At 34.9% G+C, this 22,854-nt stretch overlaps 2 protein-coding genes across 3 annotated transcripts; one reads left to right on the top strand and one right to left on the bottom strand.

Moving 5' to 3' along the window:
* Positions 1-559: 559 nt before the first annotated feature.
* On the bottom strand, positions 560-6,106 carry LOC117904482 (pentatricopeptide repeat-containing protein At1g18900). Of its 2 annotated transcripts, XM_034817101.1 has the most exons (4): positions 5,901-6,106; positions 5,407-5,521; positions 3,680-3,806; positions 560-3,477 (listed from the first exon to the last, which is right to left on the bottom strand). In XM_034817101.1, exon 4 carries the CDS (start codon positions 3,472-3,474, stop codon positions 847-849), a length of 2,628 nt encoding a protein of 875 aa, XP_034672992.1. In that variant the 5' UTR covers positions 3,475-3,477; positions 3,680-3,806; positions 5,407-5,521; positions 5,901-6,106; the 3' UTR covers positions 560-846. The 2 variants fall into 2 exon arrangements, with proteins under 2 accessions (XP_034672992.1, XP_034672991.1); XM_034817100.1 differs by lacking the exon at positions 5,407-5,521.
* A 6,824-nt stretch (positions 6,107-12,930) lies between these two features.
* Positions 12,931-22,438, top strand: LOC117904694 (calcium-dependent protein kinase 10). The gene is given in 8 exon segments (XM_034817440.1): positions 12,931-13,737; positions 13,823-13,966; positions 14,059-14,211; positions 15,238-15,353; positions 15,470-15,569; positions 15,572-15,636; positions 21,468-21,698; positions 21,819-22,438. Coding segments are annotated over 8 exon segments (1,656 nt in total). The 5' UTR covers positions 12,931-13,064; the 3' UTR covers positions 21,993-22,438.
* Positions 22,439-22,854: the final 416 nt, after the last annotated feature.

Raw genomic sequence — 22,854 nt, 5'->3', positions numbered from 1 at the left:
TTATATTCACACACACCTCTAATCAGACCCCTAATTTCCACTACACAACTTTTTTTTTCTTTTTCTTTTTATCTCTTAATTTTTCACTTTTGCAGATTTTTATGTAACTTCATAAATATATAAATTATTTTAGACCCATAAATAAAAAACCAAAAATGGAAATTTCAGAATCACCCTTTAATCCTTTATAGTAAGCTCTATTCACCCGATGTATGAAGGGCAAAATTTGACCTTACAAAATTAGGATGAATAAGTGGCCTTAAATTATAATCCACTCTATATGGTCTTAATTTCCCAATAATTTAAAATTTTGATTTAGGTAGCCGTATATTTAATACACTCAAAATACATTGCTTTTTCGTTTAGGGAGAATGATGATTTGGAATTAGAGGGTCGACAAGAGTAGAGGAGAGGGAGCTCCCAAAGGCCAAGAATAGACGAAACAACAGAGAAGGGAAAGGGAAATTGCTGGCTATGAATCTGACATCTGCAGTTGGTGAAGCTTGTCATAGTTAGGTGGTTTCCTTTTTAAGTTATGACCAAACCTTCAAGACCAAGGTTACCATCTCTTCAATCTTTGCATTACCAAAAACTAAGCATTCAATGTAATCACAAACCAGAATACATGAAGGATCAGTTGGAGCTCACATGGGGTTGTAAATTTATGAATGAAAAACTGTGTTAGCGATGAGGAGTAGAAAGGCTGGAACTGTTACTTATAACAACAATTTTGAGATAGCAGATAACAACAGCTTCATAAGAGTTCAAACCAATGCCTGAGGCAACCAAAGTTCCTCTTCTTTCTTTCACAACAAAACTGCAATGGTGGTGCGACAACATTGCCTTCTACAGTAAATGCATGCGCTCGACGTAGGATTGGAGTAGCCATCTGCCAAGGGGCTCCCCTCGTCCGACAAAACAACCGGAGTTGCCATTTTCAGTGAAAAAGGGGAAGCTGAATATATGCAGCAGTTCTTGCACTGCCTGCCTCACCAGAGAAGCTCCTGTCACCCTGCTCCTCCGACCCCATCCTGTCACTATATCAATCCGGCTGGGAACAGTTCCAGATATAAGCATCTCCCGGCGGAACCAGGCAAGTGTCCGTGAGAGTGCCGTTACAGCAGTCCCATCTGACATGAAGTGCAGATTGATGAGCCAATAACACGAGCTTTTCTCTCTAACTGCGTCTGGATAGACATTCTTCTGTGCAGCAACTTCCCACACAGAACCAGCCTCCTCCTTGAGGCCTGACTTGTGGAGAAAATCCACGACTGCATCAACAAGTCCCCTCTTACTCTCCCTATCCTCGCTGTGCATCAGATCCAGGAACTTGCTCACATGACCTCGAACATTCTGTCCATCAGGTCCTGCAGCTGGCATGGACAGTAGGAACATGTGTGCAGGGTGACCCGTCACTGCCATAAGCTCACCACAAAATCCCATGTCAAATGATGACTGAGCTTCAGTACAACAACTGAGAAGCAAGGTATAAGTTTGCAAAGAAGGCTGGAGACCTAATCGCAACATGCTCTGCAGCAAGTTGTATGCATCTGAAAGCCGATGCACCCTAAGGAATGCACTGAGCAGGGAATTGCAAGTGGGCACATTAGGGCACAACCCAGCATTGAGCATGGCTTGATACCACTCCCAAGACTTCTCAACATTCCCAATCTTTCCCCACAAGTCTACTAAAAGACCATAAACAGGTTCATCTGGCACCCAATTCTTCCTTTTCATCTCAGTAAAAATTGCTTCTGCCTCCTCAAGATGCCCACAATGGCCAAGCACCTCCATTACTATGCTGTAAGTTACTTTGTCGGGTTCAAATCCTGCATTCTGCATGTCACGGTAAAGTTCTAATGCAGTTGGATAGTTCCTTGCCTTGGCTTGCAAAGCAATCATAATATTGTAAGTGACCAAGTTTGGAACACAGCCATGATCAACCATCTCGCAGAATAGCTTGTGAGCAGAAGTCAAATGGCCAGCTTTTCCCAGGCAGTTGATTATAACACTGTAGGTGAATGTGTCAGGAGAAAGGTGAGCCTCTTGCATCTTTTGATACATGTGCAAGGCAACATCCAGAAACCCTGCTTTCGCATGGATGTCGATGAGTGTGCAATAGGTGACACGGTCAGGTTGACATCCTGCTTCCTGCATCCTATCAAAAACGCTGACTGCTTCATTCAAATAGTTTGCCCGGCCATAACTGTGAATCAACCGATTATATGTCACCACATTTGGCTGGCATCCATCCCTGACCATCTCGGCCAGCAATTTGTTAATCGCACCGAATTGTCTAGCACGACCCAGGATGCCAACCATTGTGGTGTAAGTATGCCCATCATGCTTGAACCCAGTTTGTCTTTTCAGCCAATAAAAGAAACCAAGAGCAACCAAATGGTCTTGAATCTGCTTTAGAACCTGGTTTGCTTGATATGCATCCATCGAACAGTTGAGATTTCTAAGAGCCTCTTCTGCTGCAGGTCCCCAACTCAGCTGTCGTAATATGCGAGAAACATTTTCCACAAAATGCCCAGAGCTTCCAAACTGCCTAGACACTGGAGCAATTCCTATCATTTTTGTATCTCTTAGGGGCTTGCTGAACCCCCCTGCGATGCCTCCCACAAACCTTGGTTCTGAATTTCGAACATTGGAATTGAAATTGGAATTCGATGTTGAGTAGTTTGAATAAGCTTTTGACTTCTGCGGCATAGACCTCTTATTGTGAGTATCTGAAGACAGACTTCGAGTATCTACTGTATTCCTTGTCCAGGTATCTCCCACATGACTGCAACCTTTAACTGAGCCTGATTTATCACCTTTACCTCTTGTACTGTGATAACTACTTGTAGAGTTTGAGGCTGCTGCTATATTGGCAGACGACTCTGCACGAACTTTTGAAAAATTCCCTTTTCTAATGGGTTTTATATTTGTTGATTTGATGTTAGAAAGAGGCTTGGTGGGGTCAACCATACAGTTCTGTGGCAGCTTAAGCATTCCACTCCCATCTGACATAGGAATCTTATAATTTACTAAATCAGACAGAAAATTTACTGCTACAATACCTGCCCTAATAAACTGATCTGAGATAGGAGGCGCATGCACCGCATTGTTATTAACATCAACATTGTCACTGACATAACTAACACACTCTGATCCCACCACAGATCTAGGAGCAGCTACAACTTGTGGTAGAGAAGTTGCATACTCAACACTCTCAACTTTTTGAGAACCCACTACTTTTACTGCATCACCCAAAAACAGGGGTCCAACTCTTGCTGCAGTTTTGGATGCCAAGGTGGTTTGCTTCTGCATGATCAAAACTTCATTTCTTGCATGCTGCTTTGTTGAAACACAAGTTTCATCTTCAGAGCAAGGGCATGAGTTTCCATCTGGTGTACTGGATCGTGTTCCACTAATTAAAATGGACCTAGCAGAGTTGGAAAGGGGACCAATCTGCTTTGTTCGCAACATAATCTGCAAATAGAGTAATACCTTCCATAAGAAGGCTTGCAAAATAGTCGATACCAATAAAATAAGGACATCCTTACTAAATCATGAAAGTAAAATCCATTCATTCATTAGTTTGTATGCTAGTTCAGTAAAGAAAAAGGCCATTCTGTTGCTGGTAGTGCCATACCATCACACATCAACAAACAATGAAGTAGAAACAACTTACTAAATTACGTCCTTGAAGAATCCAGTTTCTTAAACTGTAATCCAGAGTTTGTTGTACCCTAAAACCCTTCTAATGCCGGTTACAAGGGTTCCCACCTTACTGGCACTTCTCTTTAATTACATTTGACCTATAAAAATGAAATCAACAGAAGACTTGTGAGTTTAATAGAGTAGGTGATGCAAGAAGGAAAAATAGGACACAGTTTTTTTCAAGAAAAAAAAAATGGTTTCAAATTTTGATTGATCTTAAAGAACAGTAAGAAAAATTAATACAGATATCAAAATTCATAACATCTCAATGCTCCCTTGCAGGATATAATGATACATTGGCATAAAAGAAACACATTTATAATATTTTATTTTATTTTTAAGGATTAAAAATAACACAGAACTAAAACTGGCTCAATCTTTAAGGCAAAAATTAACAATTCTGGTCACAAACAAATTGGGTCTCATAGAAATCCGTAGTCTGATGCTGGCCTTGGTTTGATCCTGCTCTATGAGTAGAGTGAACAAAATAAATCATGGGGATGACGCTATTTTAGTTATTCAAGTTTTAGAGGATTTAGTATATTATGACAATTTTTTTTAATAGGCATATTGACATGAAATAATGTGACTGACATTTTGTTGCTTGACAATGGGAAAGAATGAAAAGGAAATGGATTGCCAGTGGTAATTTAGCTTGTCAACTCATAATATAACCTAACACCATAGCTTGTGGAGCCAGATATATGAGAAAGCAGCAGAAGACGTGTGTAGGAGTGATTAATGCAGACAATCAGAAAATGTTTAGCACATCCATAATTCTACATTTCCATGGCCTGTACTATTTTTCTGTACCTGTTCCATTGCTATTTGTTATCCTAGTAACATCCTAGATCATTATACAACTTTCAATATGTTTACAACTAACTACCATGCTGATAAACTCAGGCAATAGTTATAAAGACCGCTTTTTAAATGGACAATAAGATCGTATTTTACAAAGAACATTAAATTATTGTTTTTGTTTTATCATTGTCCATTAAAAATATTCATAAGTCTGTGTCCCATTTATAATTCTGAATTATTTTCCAATGATCTTAATTATATTTATGATTAATGATGGCACTTAACTAAGACTTTGCTCGAGATCATGCCACAATGGGTGCCCGTGTTTTTGTAGTTCAATGAAAAAATAATCAAACCATGAATAGTTTTTGTTTGCATTCTCCTCCAATCTTCACTATGTTTTCCAACTTCACACCCCAAAAAGCCTTTTCCTGCAGGATAAATAAGATGCTGCACCTTGCATCATGGAAGGGGCAAAGGGTATTTCTTGCTTTAGGGAGCACAAGCAACACCAACTATGGCTTTCCAAAGTAAGAAAAGTATTTCCAAAATGCTAGATGATATGAGAACAATACCAATGTCCACGCATACACCTAAGTTCTTGATCCATTCATACCCTTCAATCTATACACAAAACTGTTCTTCCAACATATACAAATCAATGAAAAAGACGGATTCAGCCATAAATAAGTTCTCAAAATTTTAAATACAGAGAGACATAGAAGCATCAATCTTCACCCAAGAGGAAAAACCTTAGCCTTGTGTCGGTTCCCCTAAAAAATAACTTTCTTTGCAAGGCTAATCACAACCAAACACAAAGTTACAATCATCCTTTTCTCTCAAATACTGTACCAGACCAGCCTATGAACTGTAGCTCAATGGACGTGTATTTACCATCCCAAATCATGAATAGCCTTTGTTTCTCATTCCCCTTTTCTCAACACTGCTTCAATCAAATCTATTCCTCAACCCCCCCTCCGTCCAGCACCCAAAAGTGGGCAAAGGAATCCTGCAATTAGCATTTTGAAAGTACTTATCTTTCTTCTTTTGCTTATCAGAAAAAAGATCAAAGCAATTGCTGCTTTGAAAAGCAAGAAAAATTCTTCCAGAATGCAAACAAAAATCAAAACCTCAAAAACCATTCAAAACCCTCCATTGCATCAACAGAACTCCTCCTCCCACACGCACAAAATCAAATTAAAACATACACCCAATTCCACCCCTTCAAAATAATAAGAAAAGAACATCAACATTTCACCATATCCTTCAAAAAATAAACAAACCCACGTCTCCAATCACTAAATTAAATCCAAAAAAAATGGAAAAATCCAGCAATAATTCACCTTCCACTTGCTCTTAGCTTTGAGAACTTAGAGAAAGAGAAGTACCTGAAAAGGGGATGTGGATAGCTGAGTTTTGTGGAGAGAGAAAGAGAGAAAAAAGTACAGGAGGCGGCTCTCTTCCTCTCCGCCGTCAAAGCGAGAGTTTTCCTAGCAGGCTGGGACTGGGAGGGGCTGGCTGGTCTGCAAACTTGATACCAAAGCTTTTGATTCACCCTACCATTTTCATAACAACACGTGGCCTCGCCTTCACGGCTTACCTGTGACGATCAGGTGGCCATAGTTGCACCTCTTCTTTTCTCTTCCACTTTTTGTCCTTAATTTTCACAATTAGCAGGGCTCCTCTGTGCTCGTCCCCACCCAATTGAAGTCAAATCAGGCCATTGATTGATCAATGATCCTTCTAAAATTCAAGCATTTTAAATTATAAAGTACATACAGAATGTAACATTTTCCTAACTCTAATTTTTCATAATGGGTACGGTCTAAATTGCCGATGAAGGAGTATAAGGTGGACGAGGAGAATAGGTGTAAGCGTTACACCCATATGATATTTGGACAATATTATAAACTTTAAATATTGATGTAATATGATTGCTTTCGGTGCAAACAATAAATTCTTTATTTCAATATTTTTGTGTGGTCAGTCTTGAATTTCATAGGCTGACTTGGTTCCCAACATCTGTCAATTTCTTCAACTTAGAGTATTATAATTATTATTATTATTGGTTTTTAAAATCTCCAAATCCAACGGTCCAGATGATGCAATAGCAACCCTAAAATGACATAGATGCATCACTATATCACTATACCTCGTTCTGTTTGTTGACGTGGCAGGACAAACACCCGAAAAAAAACACGGTAATATGTTACAATTTCAGGCCCTTTAAAAATTATTAAATTTGGTAAATTTCCCAAGGAATAATGAAATTGACGGAAAAGGGCTCGGAATAATGAACTATTATTGGGATATGTACTGGGTGATGTCAGGTGTGGCTTGATGCTCAAGAAAGAGTAATTTTCGTTGTTTTCTGGGTAGTCGCAACTCCGTGATAACCGGAGATGAAATGCGACTTTCAGTTGACAAGGCTCGGGTGTACATAAATCAATTGTACTCGCTCCTATACACGCAAGTCACAACCAAACGTCTGTCCCAATGTGGGCTCATGCCAAGAGGGCCTTTTCTGGGCTGGCCCAATTACAGCCTGGCCACACACCCTTTTTATCAATTGGGCCAAGGCCTGTGTGATGGTAGGTGTTTCTACATAACTCATGAAATAGTTTTAAGTCAGTCGTGATGAAAATACCAAATCCTGTTTAGGGACTGTTCCCAAAACTGTTTCAAAAATAATTTAAAAAAAATAGTTTTGTTTTTTTATATAAAAACTAATGTCTTGTAAAACAAAACTTTGTTTGAGAACTTGAAATTTTTACATATAATTTTATATCTAAGTATAATTATTTTTAAAATATTTTTTAAAAAATAAATTAAAATATTAAAAAAATGCTAATTGAAAACACCATATTGTCTCTTTTTAATTAAAAAAAAAACAAAAACAATTTTATAATTATCAAATATGTTTTCTTGTTTTTTTATTTTAGAAAACAAAAAACTTTTATCGAAAACAATTGTCTTTTGAAAAACGACTTTTTTATAACAGCTTTTTAAAATTGTTCTTGATATTTTATAAATCAAAAATTTGTTTGGAAACTTCAAATATTTAAACTTATTTTTAATATTTTAAAAATAATTTTTATATCTAGTATTTTATTTTTAATTATTCTCCATATTTATATAATTATTTTTTAAAAAAATCTTCAAAAAATCAGTGAAAACAATTAAAAGAAATCATGAAACACTATATTTTTTTATTTTTAATTAAAAATAAAATATAGTTTTATAGATATCAAACTTAAAAAATTATTATTAAAAACAATTATCAAACAAACCCTAAATTCCTGATACATACATATACAAGATTGATAAATAGTTATTTTGAGAACTAGTAATAATAGATAAGTATCATTGAATTTGGGTTGGATTAATTTTATCAAACCCTAACTTTTAATTATGAATTTTATAGTCATTTTTTATCATTACTTTTACTATTCAATCACAAAGATTGTGATATATAGTCAAGAATTTAAAGTAGCTTTAATCATAGTACTGTTTCTTTTGATACCTTTCATCAATATCAATTGATGGTGAAACAAATTTGAGAAAAAAGATTGAGAGATTGAAGCTTTTGAGTGAATGAATGGTGGTTGTGGACAAAGCACTCCACCTTTCACATTGCTTGACTTTCTTCTAACTCCACATATTACAATGATGTCCAAATGCATTGAGTTTTAAATCATGATAGCACTCTCCATTTTCGTAAATCACTTCATAAACCCGCAATTTTGATTATTAACATAAAATACCCTTAAGAATTTTATTGATCCGTGTGTTTAGTAAACCAATTCGATGACTTAAAATGGTTGAATGACTTGATTTAAGTTATTAAATAAATTAAACATATTTAATAAAATAACTTAAATTTTATGATTTAGAATAAATTTAAGTTAATTTTATCAAATAACCATAATATTTAAATAAATAATTAAGTAATAGGTTTTAAATCAATAATTTAACTTTAAAATCAAATTAAGTTATTAAGTAATCGATATTAAGTTTTATCAAATACCTCATAAGTATGAGAAAACTATTTTTTATATTTGAATTATGAAGTGAAATATCGTTTTTAAAAATATTATCCGATTTTGAAACTATTCTCCGACTCATTCCCCAACAATGTTGTAACAACTTTTATAGATTTTATCTGCGCTACAATTTGAAGGATGAACAATTCTAGGCTCAAATTTCCCATGATAATGTCGGATATTGGTTGAAAATGGTATCATGGGTTTGGGCTGAGGTCACCACCCAACTAGAAAAGGCCACCAACATGAGTGGGCCCCCATTTACACTAATAATGACTACATTAATTTCAAATGATCACCAAGCCCAACACCATGGCCTCTAGAAGCCACAGGAGACGAGTCCAATGATGGGCTTTTCCCACTTAATTTTGTAGACTTAATTGTATTATAATTGTTAGTCGTTCGGTTGACTCACTCCAATGCCCCAATTAATCTCGGTAGTGGATTAGAAAAACTAGTTTTATAAATATCAACTTACAAGATTTTTTGCTAACTACTTCTATCCATTCCTCAATTTTGTTGTATATAAATAATAACGAGTATTTACATTTGTTACGATTTTTTATTAATAAATACAAAATGAGAATAAGACGGATTTTTTCGGTTATTCGTATCTTAATGCATGTTTGGGAAGCCTTAAAAAACTTAGGATTGATACAGGACATGATTATGACTTTATCTTATCCACCCTCTCTCCATTATGGGTAATCTTAAATAAAAAAAATTATTTAAATTGATTTTTTTATTTTTTAATATAAATAAGATATTACTTTTCATATAAATGAATTATAAATATTTCTAATATTTTTTAATTTATAAATCATATTTTTTATTAATAAAATTTAATTTTAAAAAACAAAAAATTTGGAAAAAAAAAAAACAATTTAAACGGGGCGATAGAATTTTCTATATCTATCCGGTTTCTGTCCTATTTAAATTTTATTTTTCGACGAGAATGAGAATAACAATAAATACACATGATGAGTTGGGATGAGGGTGACTTGTCTTAAACCCGTCCCATTGTGGTTCCCCACAATATCAATTGTTGTGGACAAAATTAATCAATGTACATGAAAATAATGGTTAAATCAAAATCGAATTGATAGAAAAATCAAATCATCAAACCAAACTTATTTAATATCTATTTAATTTGATTTAGATGGTTCATACGAACTTGAATTAATAATTTTAAATACAAAAAATAATAGATATATTTAAAAATTAAGTCGACCATAATGTAATAACAATAAATTATTTTAACATATCTATAAAATGTAAAAAAGTGTCAGATAGTGAACAGTTTATCATGTAAAATCGAAAACCTAATTCATAAAAGAAGCTCATTCAAAAATTTGAATCATCTTTTGTGGATGGTGAAAACTCAATCGATATGATGGATTATAATTAGTTTGGATAAGTTTTGTAAACTTTTCATTGTTTTACTTACAACACTAATAATACTAGAGACAATAGAGACCCAAAAGGGAAAAGGAGGAGAGTAAAGAGAGAAAATGGAAATGGGAAGCTACCCCATCCCCATGGGTGAACTTTTGAAAAGGTGAGGGAACAAACTTTATCGAGAAGGCGTGGGAGATGAGCTGGGAAGAAACATGTGCTTTCTATGCAGCCCATCATCAAACAACATCATACTGTCACGTTTTAACATTAGCATTCCATCCACTTTTTCCACCTGAATTCGCCCCTACTCTCCATCCCAACGTGCCCCTCCATCATTGCTATTTTAGCCTTTTTGCCCTCTCGCCTTTCTCATTTCTCATCCCTTTGCATGACCAACTTGCACTGCATGTTGGGATGATTCTCCATTATTCTTCTACATACTATTTTTCTTTTTCTTTTTTTATTATTTTTATTATTATTATTTTTTTGTCAATGATGTTTAGTTGGAATGTTGGATTCACTCAGTTGATAATTTTGGTGTCTTTTATTTTATTTTTTAATGATTAAATTAATTTTAATATTATGATTGGTATTTACATTATTATTTTGTCCCTTTTTTATTTTTTTAAGTCCTTCAAACATGATTATTTTACAGGTTCTTTTGATAATAAAATTAAAAATAATAATTTATTATGTGTCTCGTAACCAATGATGAAAATATCGGTAATCATGGATATGTCGGTATTTCGATTTCAATGATTAAATTAATTTTAATATTATGATTGGTATTTAAGTGTATTTATTTTTAAATAATTTTAAAAATCTACTAAATTTAAATGATTAAAATTATAATTTTTTAAAACTTTATATTATTCTAAAAAAAATTGTCGTATGTTTATCCTATTCTTTTGCAAATTAATTTTAATATTATGATTGGTATTTAAGTGTATTTATTTTTAAATAATTTTAAAAATCTACTAAATTTAAATGATTAAAATTATAATTTTTTAAAACTTTATATCATTCTAAAAATAGGAATTGTCGTATGTTTATCCCTGTCCTTTTGCTGCACCAATCCGAAAAAATGTAAATAAAAAATAAAAAATAATGGTAGCATCGTGGACCCTCCCCCACAAGGAGCATCCAAGGAGACCCATGGCCCTAGCATGCATTGAAAAATAAAAAGACATTCTTTTCATATATATTCAAATTAAAATTAATTTTTTTAAAAAAAAACTATATTTCACTTTCTTTTCAACCAAACACACCCTCCCAAAAATAATTTGGAGCCCCACTTGTGCCCTGTTTGTCATTTTTCCCACTGAAGTTTTTGATAAATTTTAGATATCGTGGGTCATTTTATTTTTAAATGTAAAAATTTAAAAATAATATATTTTTTAAGACAAATTCAAATCTATTAAAAAAAAAGGAAATAATCCTTAACGTCAAATCAACTCAAATATCTCAAAATCCTCTTGACTAACCTAGACGTGTACGTAGATATATTTTATTTGACAAGTTCTCAACCAAACACGCGTTACACCAACTTCCAAACAAGGTCTTTCTCTGTCATCATGCTTAGGAAGGGGCCATGGTTGCTTGAGGTGAGGGGAAAGAACAGAAGAGGCTCTGCAGTAGCTTTTAGTAAAAAAGATGTTCAATAATTCTTGTTGACTTTAATGAGGAATTTTAAAGAAATTTCAATGTAAGTGGGTGATGTTATTAAATGATTATTGGTGGCTTCTTTTGACTCCATTCCTCCCATTGACCACCTCCCCACCTACTCCCTTCTTAAAATTAGGTATTTTGACTATTTTCCCACTGCCTTTTAGCCTTTTAGGGCATTCCCACCCCAAAATGCCTCCCCTTATGATAAATTAATTGATATTTAGGTATAGTGTGAATCAAGGGAGCCCTAGGCCCTAGGGCACCCAAAAACAACCGTGTTGGACCCATGAATAAGTGCCATGCAAAAACATAAGATTAAGCTTGCAATTTCATATTTGTGTATTTTAATGATGAATTCATAATAATGGTTGTCTTCATGATTCATTAGACTTTGATTAAGTTGTAAGTTTTTCGTAATGATATATAATCGATATCGATTCGAATGATCGATGATGTTATTCGGGTTTTGGATGATTATTTTGGTATTCATTCAATAATTGACATGTGATTACAAATATAATTGTAGCTTTGGTTGAGAAAAAGGGGTTTTGTGGGTGTGGGGGTATTAATTAATTTTTTTTCTAGGTTTATGGGTGAACAACTTCAACTACTGGTGTCCAAAAAATCCGAACCTTCCATTCCATGGCCCACACCCTAGTATGTAAGATCAAGGGTTGATTTTCACTCTATTCGTATAAAATAATGATTAAATTAAAAAGAAAACAAATTATTATGTAAGCCAATAATCAGCGTGGTTGGTAAATATCCTCCTTTGAGATGACTTTGTAAACTCAAACAAAAAGAATAATTTAAAAAAAAATCATTAATGATGATAATGGGTTTTAGTGTGCCAAACAAGGCAAAAGGATAGAACCCTTTTGACTCCATTCACAAGGCTACAAATCTCTAAAAGACCACCAAGTCCTCCTCTGTCAAACCCTGATGTTTACTTGGAATGAACTCAAATTTCAGGTATCTAATTAGACAGAAGCTAGAGGTTAGTTTTGTAAATTCAACTCAACAGAAAATATATATATATATATATTTATAGCAAATTAACTTACCATCTTTGAACTTTTCGATAATTGTTAATCCGTCAGCTTCTTATATGCTTTTAAATTTTTAATCGAATGGGTGAACGAAATAGGAATAGGAAATGGGGGGGTTTTGTAATTTGTAAAATATTGTGGGAGGAATTTGTAATTTTATATAACCTTGGGTTGGGTGGAAAAGTATAATATTGTAAAATATTTAATGAATTATCCAACGTAAAATTATATAATAATGAAGATTTTGAATAGCCCCTTTTTTTCCTCAACTGACCCCGCGTTTTCTCTCTCCGGCGGAGAGGCACCGGCGCTACCACCACCCACCACGAGGAGGACGACGACCGCGGACTCTGTGAGAGGCTGTTAGAGTATTTCTCTGTGACCAGCTCACAGCATGGGTAACTGTATCGCATGCGTGAAGGTGGACTCTGCGGAAGACCACAGAAGCAACCGCAGCAACAGCAACGGTCATAGGAGAAAGAAGAAGACCAAAGAACGTAGACCCAATCCATACGCCGACGACCAGGTGCGGTCTCCGGCGCCGATCCGGGTCCTGAAAGACGTGATTCCACTGAGTCACCGGACTCGGATCGGGGACAAGTACGTGCTAGGTCGCGAACTCGGCCGCGGCGAGTTCGGCATCACCTACCTCTGTACCGACCGCGAGACCCGTGATAGCCTTGCCTGCAAGTCCATATCCAAGAAGAAGCTGAGGACCGCTGTCGACATAGAGGACGTCAGGCGTGAGGTTTCTATAATGTCTAGTCTTCCCGATCATCCCAACATCGTGAAGCTCAAGGCCACCTACGAAGACGGCGAGGCCGTGCATCTGGTGATGGAGCTCTGCGAAGGAGGCGAGTTGTTCGATAGAATCGTCGCACGGGGGCACTACAGCGAGCGCGCTGCGGCCGGTGTGGCGCGGACGATAGCAGAGGTGGTGAGAATGTGTCACGAGAATGGAGTGATCCATAGAGACTTGAAGCCCGAGAATTTTTTGTTTGCGAATAAGCGGGAGAGTTCACCGCTTAAAGCCATTGATTTTGGGCTATCAGTGTTTTTCCGGCCTGGTATGGTATTGCCGTGGATTCATTTTGCTTCTTTGTTTATGGGTTTTCGGTTGTTTACGGAAATTCAAGGTTTTGTTGGGCGCAGGTGAAAGGTTCTCGGAGATTGTGGGGAGTCCGTACTATATGGCGCCTGAGGTTTTGAAGCGAAATTATGGGCCTGAAGTGGATATATGGAGTGCTGGAGTGATTCTTTATATTTTGCTATGTGGAGTTCCTCCATTTTGGGCAGGTACTTTGTGGTTCTTGAATTGTGAGTATGTCTGTAATTTTTAGATTCGATTGTGAAGTTGTTTGCTTTTTTGTTTGTGGCTCTTTTTGTAGAGACGGAACAGGGTGTTGCTTTGGCAATATTAAGGGGGGTGATTGATTTTAAGAGGGAACCTTGGCCGCAAATTTCTGATAATGCAAAGAGCCTTGTTAGGCAAATGTTGGAGCAGGATCCCAGAAAGCGGTTGACTGCTCAACAGGTGCTTGGTAAGTAGTCTTTTGCAGATGTTTGATACGGGAATTTTTTATGTGTATGGGTTCACAATTTGCCTGGTCAGCTGAATTCTTTATATTTAGGTAATGTTGTCTGTATTTGTAAAGGATCATCTGTTGGGAAGTTGATGGTGATCTGGAGTTTCGTTGACTTAAATAGTTTGAATAGCCTTGCTGATGCAAGATTATTAGTTAATAGCAATGTTCAATAGGATACAAGTAAAAGTTCTAGCTTTTCTAGAAATGGGCTGCAAGGGCATAAGTGTCATGGGAGTCTAGTGTTGGAGCTATACCAAATTCAGGGGAAGACGCATTGATTAAATGGTTCATAGTTCGAAAACTTGGACATCTTATGTTAGTAGGCACATATTACCTAATTTTATTTTTCTGTCGTTTCTTTCTTTTAGCCATTCATTTTCTTGACCAAATGTTCATTTCAAACTTCCTTCTGAAATATCATATGCTAATTGGTCTCATGTGTGTGTGTGTTTCATATTGATTTCTTATCTCATAGTCTTTAATGGTAAAAACTTTGCTACAGAGCATTATAGTTAAGTGAAAAGGGGTTTTGCATGCTGGGGTCTGTTTGGGACTAAGGTTTTTGGGCTACCTTGGGGAGCTGTTTATATCATGCGATCAACTTTCAGATACTCTTGGTTAGTCTAAGAGGGGCAATGTGACTGAGACATTAATGAAGACAGGGCAAAGATTACCTTGTAATCTAATTCAGGGTGCCAATCCTTCTTTTCTAAGAGGAAGGGGTTTATAATTTATATCACAAACTGGAATAGTAGTCTTTCCCTATATAATGGAAATGTTAATATGTCACAGCTAAATGTAAGATATGAGAGGCAAGTATTCCATTTAGTATGGCGGGAACCGGTCTTGTGTTAAGAAAATTTGGAAAACTCCATTATCATCTGGAGACAATTTCTGTAATGTTTATTCATCCTGCAACATGGCTGGTTTCTTGTTAATTTGTTATACTGATTTTTGCTTTTCTTTTCTCATCTTTGGCAGAACATTCCTGGTTACAGAATGCAAAGAAAGCTCCAAATGTTCCATTAGGAGATATTGTGAGAACAAGGCTCAAGCAGTTCTCTTGCATGAACAGATTCAAGAAGAAAGCCATGCGAGTAAGTGTCCATGTTTGTTGAAGTGTAACTGCTACTCAGGCTGTGACTGTTATTGCCATAATTTGCAGTTCATATCTTTTATAGATGATTTCTGTTTGTTCCATCAAATGCTGTAGGTAATTGCAGAGCACTTATCTGTTGAAGAAGTAGAAGTTATCAGAGATATGTTTACACTGATGGACACTGACAATGATGGAAAAGTAACATATGAAGAACTGAAGCTGGACTTCGGAAGGTTGGTTCACAATTGGGTGAACCAGAGATAAAGTTGCTGATGGAAGTGGTAATTATATCATGTCATATCATAAACTTTCATATTATTTTCCGTTCTTGCGAATTTTAGGATGAAATTTATACTGCATGCTTTATTTCTAGTAAAACAGTTCAGATCCTACACTGATTTAATACTCCTTGTACTTCTAATCATTTGATTTGCTTCATTTTGTTTGTTACTTTGAAAATACATGTTGGAACTTCTCTGTCAAACTGAACTTGTAAACACAGCTAGATGGATAATTGCTATTCTGGGATTCAACAAAACCAGCCTGATTGTCTCAACTATATAAAACTCCAAACATTTGCAATTGTAAAGCCACTGTAGATCCAGTTAGGTGATATGCTTAATGCTGTTTTGTGTAGATTTATGTTTTTGTTTCTAAAACTCTTCTAGAGTCTATGAAGTTTGTTCACTTAGGTGGTGTTTGTTTTTTTGGCTTTTTGCTGAAATCAATTTAGTTTTAGAATTTAAGTTGTTTGTTTTTCTACTTTTTCATGACTTATTATAAACTTTTTACTAAATAAAAAAAACCAAAATATGTAACTTTTTCTAAATAGAAAAAATAACATATTGGTTTTTTTTACTTTTTAATACTTAATAGAAATAAAATACTACAAAAACAAATAACCTAATATTTAACACTATTAAGCATTAAGGTTCTATTTAGAATTAAGTAAAAAAACAAACACCACCTTACTCTATATTGGAAAACTGATATTAGTAGCTTTATATGAGAGGACATTCAGTTGAAAGACGGAAATTTTGTTGGAACGCCATATTAATTCAATATTTTGGCTACTTAATAGTAATTCAGGCTTTCCAACAAAATGGTTTATATAATGGTGAGTGGAGAGAGGGGGGGAGTGAGAATATAATTTATATTTAGAACACTGATGCCAATAAGATGAGTGGTTAACTGAATCTGATGTTAATTGCAGTTTCAACTCTGTGGGGGGGGCGCGGGGGCGGGCGAGGGAATTCTTCTCTCCCTATTGTTTTCTTTTCAACCTAAAGTTTTTTTTTGCTTCCTTCATTTATGGGCCTAGCTATGTTTAAATTTTAATTGCTTTTAAATATCTTAGGGTCTTAGGGCCTGTTTGGGATAGCTTCTAACTTCTGCTTTCATTGGTAAAAGTATAAAGGACAAGTAACTACATTTTTTTGTGCAATTGGTTTAAAGTCTAGAAACTATATTTTAAAAATGATTTTATAAAAAAAAAAAAAGGATAATTCTGACATTTCATAAAATTTAATAAAATGAAATATGCTTCCCACAGCATAGTTTTGATCCTTGCTTTTCCTCAAATGTTCGATTAAATCATGTTCAGAAGTGGTGGGTTGACCTATGAGAGTTCTATTCAAACATTCTTGAAAATTGTATTTGACCTTCAAATGATACTTTAGTATTCAAAAAGCTCTCCCAAGCAGGGTTTTATGCAGGACCATAAAAATTCTAGCATTATAAAAGTTTTTCTTTGTTGTATGATGAGCTTGAGAGATAAAAGAAGACAAAAGAAAAGGAAAAATAATAAAGAAAAAAAGAATATGTCAATCACATCTAGGGTTCCTGAGTAATCTCACTAGGTGAAGCTAAGAAAAGAGAATTATGGCATTCACACCCTACGTGAAGAAAGACTAGATAGCTATTAAGCTCTCAATAATTCTATTATTGAAATTAAAATACCACATATTTTTATATATACTAATGGAACTTTTTCTCTTAATAAGACAAGACTATTTCTAATAGGAATGGGACAAATTTTTCTAATCAAATTGGAAATTTAAACAAATAGAAATTTGATTAAAAAATAAACTACTAAAATTAATTCAAATAAGATAATCTCTATTATCTCTCTCCAGCTTGGAAAAACTCAACTCCATTGAGTAAAATAAATGATACTGTCACAATCCAGGCACTGAAATTTACTGGAGCTAATCCAAGTACAATCAGAGGCACAAATAGCATAACTAACCACCCAAGAAGACCATCCTTTATCTTGAAAATCAATTTCTATTCACCCTTAAACCTCATCCTAATTTGGTGATAGCCACTCTTCCAATAAATCTTCTAAAAGATTATAGAATCCACCAAAATGTCTAACATATCATCAAGTTGATGTATTGGAAACCCATATTTGATTGTAATATTGTTTACTACACAACCATTAACATACTTAAACCAACTACCATCCTTTTTTGATGTGAGCAAAGCTGGTGCAACACATGGGCTAAAACTCCAACTAATTCTAGTTTCTTGGGCTAGGGTGTTTATGGGAGAGGAGTCCTCTTCGCTTTTAGGTTTTTTGGAATGGCTTGCCGTTCCCTAAGGGGTGGTGAGTGTTGGTTTTGATTAGGCTACTATGTATACCTCCTGTATGCTTTGTGGCTTTTTGCCTCGTTTTATATATATGCGCACACTTATCTAAAAAAAATTATTATTATTATTTGCACAATGAGATGAAATATAAGACAAAAGGAAGAAAGTCCTGAGAAATCATATTGAGAGGCTTCTTGGCAATTACACTTAAGGTTCCTAAGCAATTTCAATTTTCACTTAGGTGAAGAAACAAAAGAGAATTTTGGCAATCACACTTTCTTGAGCAATCATACTTGGGAAGTAGGAGCGAGACCTTCCAAGAAAAGCGAGGTAGCTACTAATTCTCAATAGTTCTATTAATAAAATTGAAATACTACGTATGTACTTCTTCCTTGAGCAAGATTGAGACTATATGTCCTAATAGGAATATACTCCTTTTCCTAATCAAATTAGAAACACAAATAGAAATTTGATTAAAAGAAAAAAAGAACTAGTAAACCAATTCTAATCTGCTTTATTTAAAAATAAATTAATAAAAACCTCTAATTAAAACTGTGAAACGCTCACATTGCTAAAGTACTTTTTTTGAATAATTTTCCTTTTTTTCTTCCCCATAAACCTTCAAAGTGTTTCTTTCCCTTTTTCTTTCATAAGTCTTCAAAGCAAGATTTCCAGGTTGTTCCCCATCATTGTGTCTACTAATTTTTGCTTCAGCTACCTTTGAGCTGCATGACTTAGAGATTTGTCAGACCATTTTTCCATATATTTTCCTTTCCTAGTGAGATCATTGATCGTGAACTATGATCTAGGAGAGAGAAAATATTGACAGTTGACGACATAAGTTTGGGAAATTAGGTAATTCCTAACTATGGTGTTCTTGCATGGTAGAAATTTGAGTCATTGAATTGCTCCTTTTTGAATTTTGTTTAGATTGCTAATGGAACTCTTTTCAGTTTATATATGGTATTGCTTCAGTAAGAAATGCTCAAGTGTTTAGGTGGGACTAGGGGGTAGTGATCTGGGTAATTGATTCCATTGTTTCTTGGAGACATGTCTTTGAAAGGGAATTGAGGATGATGTAGGCTTCTTTGCAGCACATCCATTTGTTAATTGTGAGAGAAGGTAAGTTAGGCTGAGGTTAGAAAATGGCAAGCAAAAATGTTTTGAGGGAACAAGGAGTTCAGAGATAGTGAAAAACTCCTGTATAGTTTCATTGTACTCTTGTTCTAGTCCTCTTTTAACTGGTGACTTTGTTTCCTTGTTTGGTTTTATCTTCATTTTATGAAGAAGCCAATGATTTGTTTAGTTTTTTGTTCTTTTGGTGCCTTTGGTGCATTTTGTATTCTCCTCATTTGCTTGAGTGCGCTTTGCCCCTTTTTTTTCACGCTTAAAAAAATTTTTCATTTTCCTATAAAAGAATGTTCTTATAGGAAGGATAGAAATAATAGGATTTTTGAGAGAAGGGAAAGAAAGGTAGAGGTAATTTACCTTAGGATCATAGTTTTAAAAGTTACAAGGCACACCTAAGGCACAAAAGTCTTCTATAGCTTAGGCTTAGGGCACAACATAAAGTGTGTACCTAAGCGAAGTATAACATGACCTACGATGCATATCAATTTTATTGATCGGAAATCTAATCCAATTAATAAAGAATTTAAGATTCTAAACATTTAAAAGAAGTATTCAGCAAAAAAGTAACGAGATCACATAAATTTCAATATACAATTAGAAGTTTTAAGAATAAAAGTGTTTAAGAAGGAAAAGTAAAGTGGACAAGGTGTGCCTCTCCAATAAGGCATATGCCTTGGCAAGTGAGGCGCTATAATTGGGGAGTGGTTGCGCCTTGGGCCTAGGTGTGCTTTAAGCGTGCTTTTAAAACTATGCTTGAGATTAAAAGTTCAGCAGGTTGAAGTTGTTGAATCCATTTGACCTTAGTGGAGGATCGCTATCTTGGAGTAGAGATGCTTTGGGTTAGGATGGAGACAGACATATTTGAAGGTTTTTGGAATTATTTTTGCCTCTTATCCTGTTAGGGCAGCAGACATTGTATTTATGAGAGGAGGTCATCTGTCTCGAGTTCTTTTCTTTTCTCTTTTTGTTTACATCTGGTGCATTTGATCCCTTTTAGTTAATCCATCCATATGAAAAGACAAAATAAGGGCTAGATAGAAGAAAGAAATTTGATATCCAAATAAAAGAGCATTTAAGTTCACAAACTTCTTTATGCATTCTTTTCTTCAAAAGCATCTCAATCTTAGCTTTTCAAGAAGTGCTGATAAGCCCCAAATCTATTCTTTCTTAACTGTTTTAGTAGTTAAACTTTGGTGGCTAAGAAGTGATTCTAGACTGCTGAAAAATTGAACCAAATGGATCCCATAGTGATATAAATTGGAATTCTTCCTAGAGAAATTTAGTGTTTGCTCACTGTTGAATGGAAGGATATGAATATGTAGTGATGTAGAAATATCCCTTTTGTAGATGATGAAAGTTCTCTTTGAACAGTGATGTTTTACTTGGTTATAAATAATTGCTTTTGCTATTGTGATGGGAAATTTTATTTTGTATTTTTTCTAGGCAACTCTCACATTGGAACTCTTTAATGCCAAATAGTGGATTTCAAAGTTTGACTTAGCTTCTGTTTCTTTTTTTTATTTTTTTATTTTATGTGAGGTAAAATTAGGAAAGAAGTGCCAAGTTTATATGTTGCATTGTTGTTTGATGGTAATGGTGTTTCATAATGTAATGCAATATGAGATGAAGTCCTGATATTTGTGGCCTGTCTATGCTCTAGAAAATATCTTTTCTCAATACTTGTCATTTACCTTCATTTTGGAGAATATGTAAATTTTTCTTATTCTTTGAAAATGTTAGTGTTGTGAGTTCTCTAGTTGCATTAATGTCAGCTATCCATGCTGCCTAAGTTCATATGCAAGTGACATCAAGAAAGATGAAATATTAGCACAATCATGTGATTTAGTTCAAGTTCCCGAGTCTTAGGTGTAGTAAAATAGTTCCTGTAATGATTATAGAATTTAGTACGTTTAATGATCTTTGCAGTTTAGTCAGCCCACTAAGATAAAAAATTAAATACATGTTAGGACACAAATTCTCCACTTTCTGTAGATTAGTTGAAAACTACAATTTCCTCGGCTGTTACCATTAGAATTATGAAGATTCCCAAGATTGCATAAAATAATTATTTGCATTTTGGTTGTCTAAAGCATTGAGGCTGCCTGGATGATAAGGAAAACATGCTATGCATGGTCAAAGAGATGTATTTCATTGCAGTAGGCCCCATCAGATTTTATTTTATTTTCCTAATACACCATTAATAAAACTGAGAGTTTGGAAGATGCATTGTCTTCAGGTGCAGTTTAGGCAGTTTGCATTGCCCCTGAGAGGCCTGATTTTCAGCCACTTCCTGTTATTTATTTTATGATATTAGCAGATAGTCCTTGTGAATTGAGGGACTCCCGGCTTTTATTCACAGAATAATAATACCTTGTGAACTTGTGGTTAGGCTGATGTGGATGGGAATGGAGTCCTGGATTATGGAGAGTTTGTAGCAGTGACAATTCACTTGCAGAGGATGGAGAATGATGAGCATTTCCAAAGAGCTTTTATGTTTTTTGACAAAGATGGAAATGGGTTTATTGATTTAACCGAGCTACAAGAAGCCCTAGCAGATGAATCCGGTGAGACGGATGCTGATGTAGTGAATGAGATCATGCGGGAGGTCGACACAGACAAGGTTTGACTCTCAAGCCTTGCCAGCTGCTGGCATCATGACTTTGAAGCCTTGCCAGCTCTTTCAAAGATATTGTATCATCCCTGTACCTTTCTTGATGATTTGCATAGTTTTTTGTCACAGGATGGGCGTATCAATTATGATGAGTTTGTGGCAATGATGAAAACTGGAACTGACTGGAGAAAGGCTTCTCGCCAGTACTCAAGGGAGAGGTTCAAAAGCCTGAGTCTCAACCTGATGAAGGATGGTTCTCTGCATCTTGAAGATAGGATTACGGGTCAATCTATTGCTGTCTGAGCTAAAGGGTTTGATGATCTGAGCTTTCTTCTTTGTCCCCATCCAGTGTCTGGTTTCAAGAGTCAAGATGAAGCTGACTTTAGCCATGGGTACTACCACGGCCCGTACGCGTAACATGTGGCAACGAGTGGGGTATGCCTTATGGATATCAAGAATGAGGTTGGGAGACTATTTTATTTTATTTTTTTTAACATTCTTGGGGGTTTTGAGTGGGTGGGATATGGGTGTAGGAAGAGAACAAAACGGCTTAAGATGTCGGCAGTGGCAGGGGATTGCGGATGTGTCATATTTGTATATTTGTCAAGTCATTGGTGTTTGATTATTTACTCAAAAGAGTCTTTCTGGATTTCTAACTTTTGTGCAGACAACACTAGAGTTTGCTTCTTTGCAGCTTCCAAGCAATCCTAATTTCTTATTGTAAATTAAATTAAGATTTTTTGTGTGAAGTTTTAAAATATTTTATTTATTTTTATTAAAATATGACCTGGTCTACCAATATGATCTATTTATTATATATATATATATATATATAAGATTTTTTTATTTTTTTTTTGAAAGTGTACAACCAAAGTCAAAGTATCTGACTTTAAAGAGTATTTTAATAGAATTTCTTTTTGTGTTTAATAAAAATTAATATGCTTTTATTTGTGCTTCAGGTATGTCCTATCATTAAGGAATTTGTCCTTTCAAATTTTTGAAGGTTACAAAAAAGGAAAATAAAATCATAAAATAATAGTAATTCTTGAAAAGAAGAATGAGGTGGATAAATAAGAATGCCAGCTCATCTAATAATGTAATCATTAATAATAATATAATAATAAAGGTAATAAGGATGTGAGTGAAAGTCAAATGAGGAAGAGGG

This window comes from Vitis riparia, chromosome 17, assembly GCF_004353265.1.
Source record: "Vitis riparia cultivar Riparia Gloire de Montpellier isolate 1030 chromosome 17, EGFV_Vit.rip_1.0, whole genome shotgun sequence".
Classification (NCBI taxonomy): domain Eukaryota; kingdom Viridiplantae; phylum Streptophyta; class Magnoliopsida; order Vitales; family Vitaceae; genus Vitis; species Vitis riparia.
Note: the sequence above shows the minus strand (reverse complement) of the source record. Positions and strands in the feature narration are given on the sequence as shown.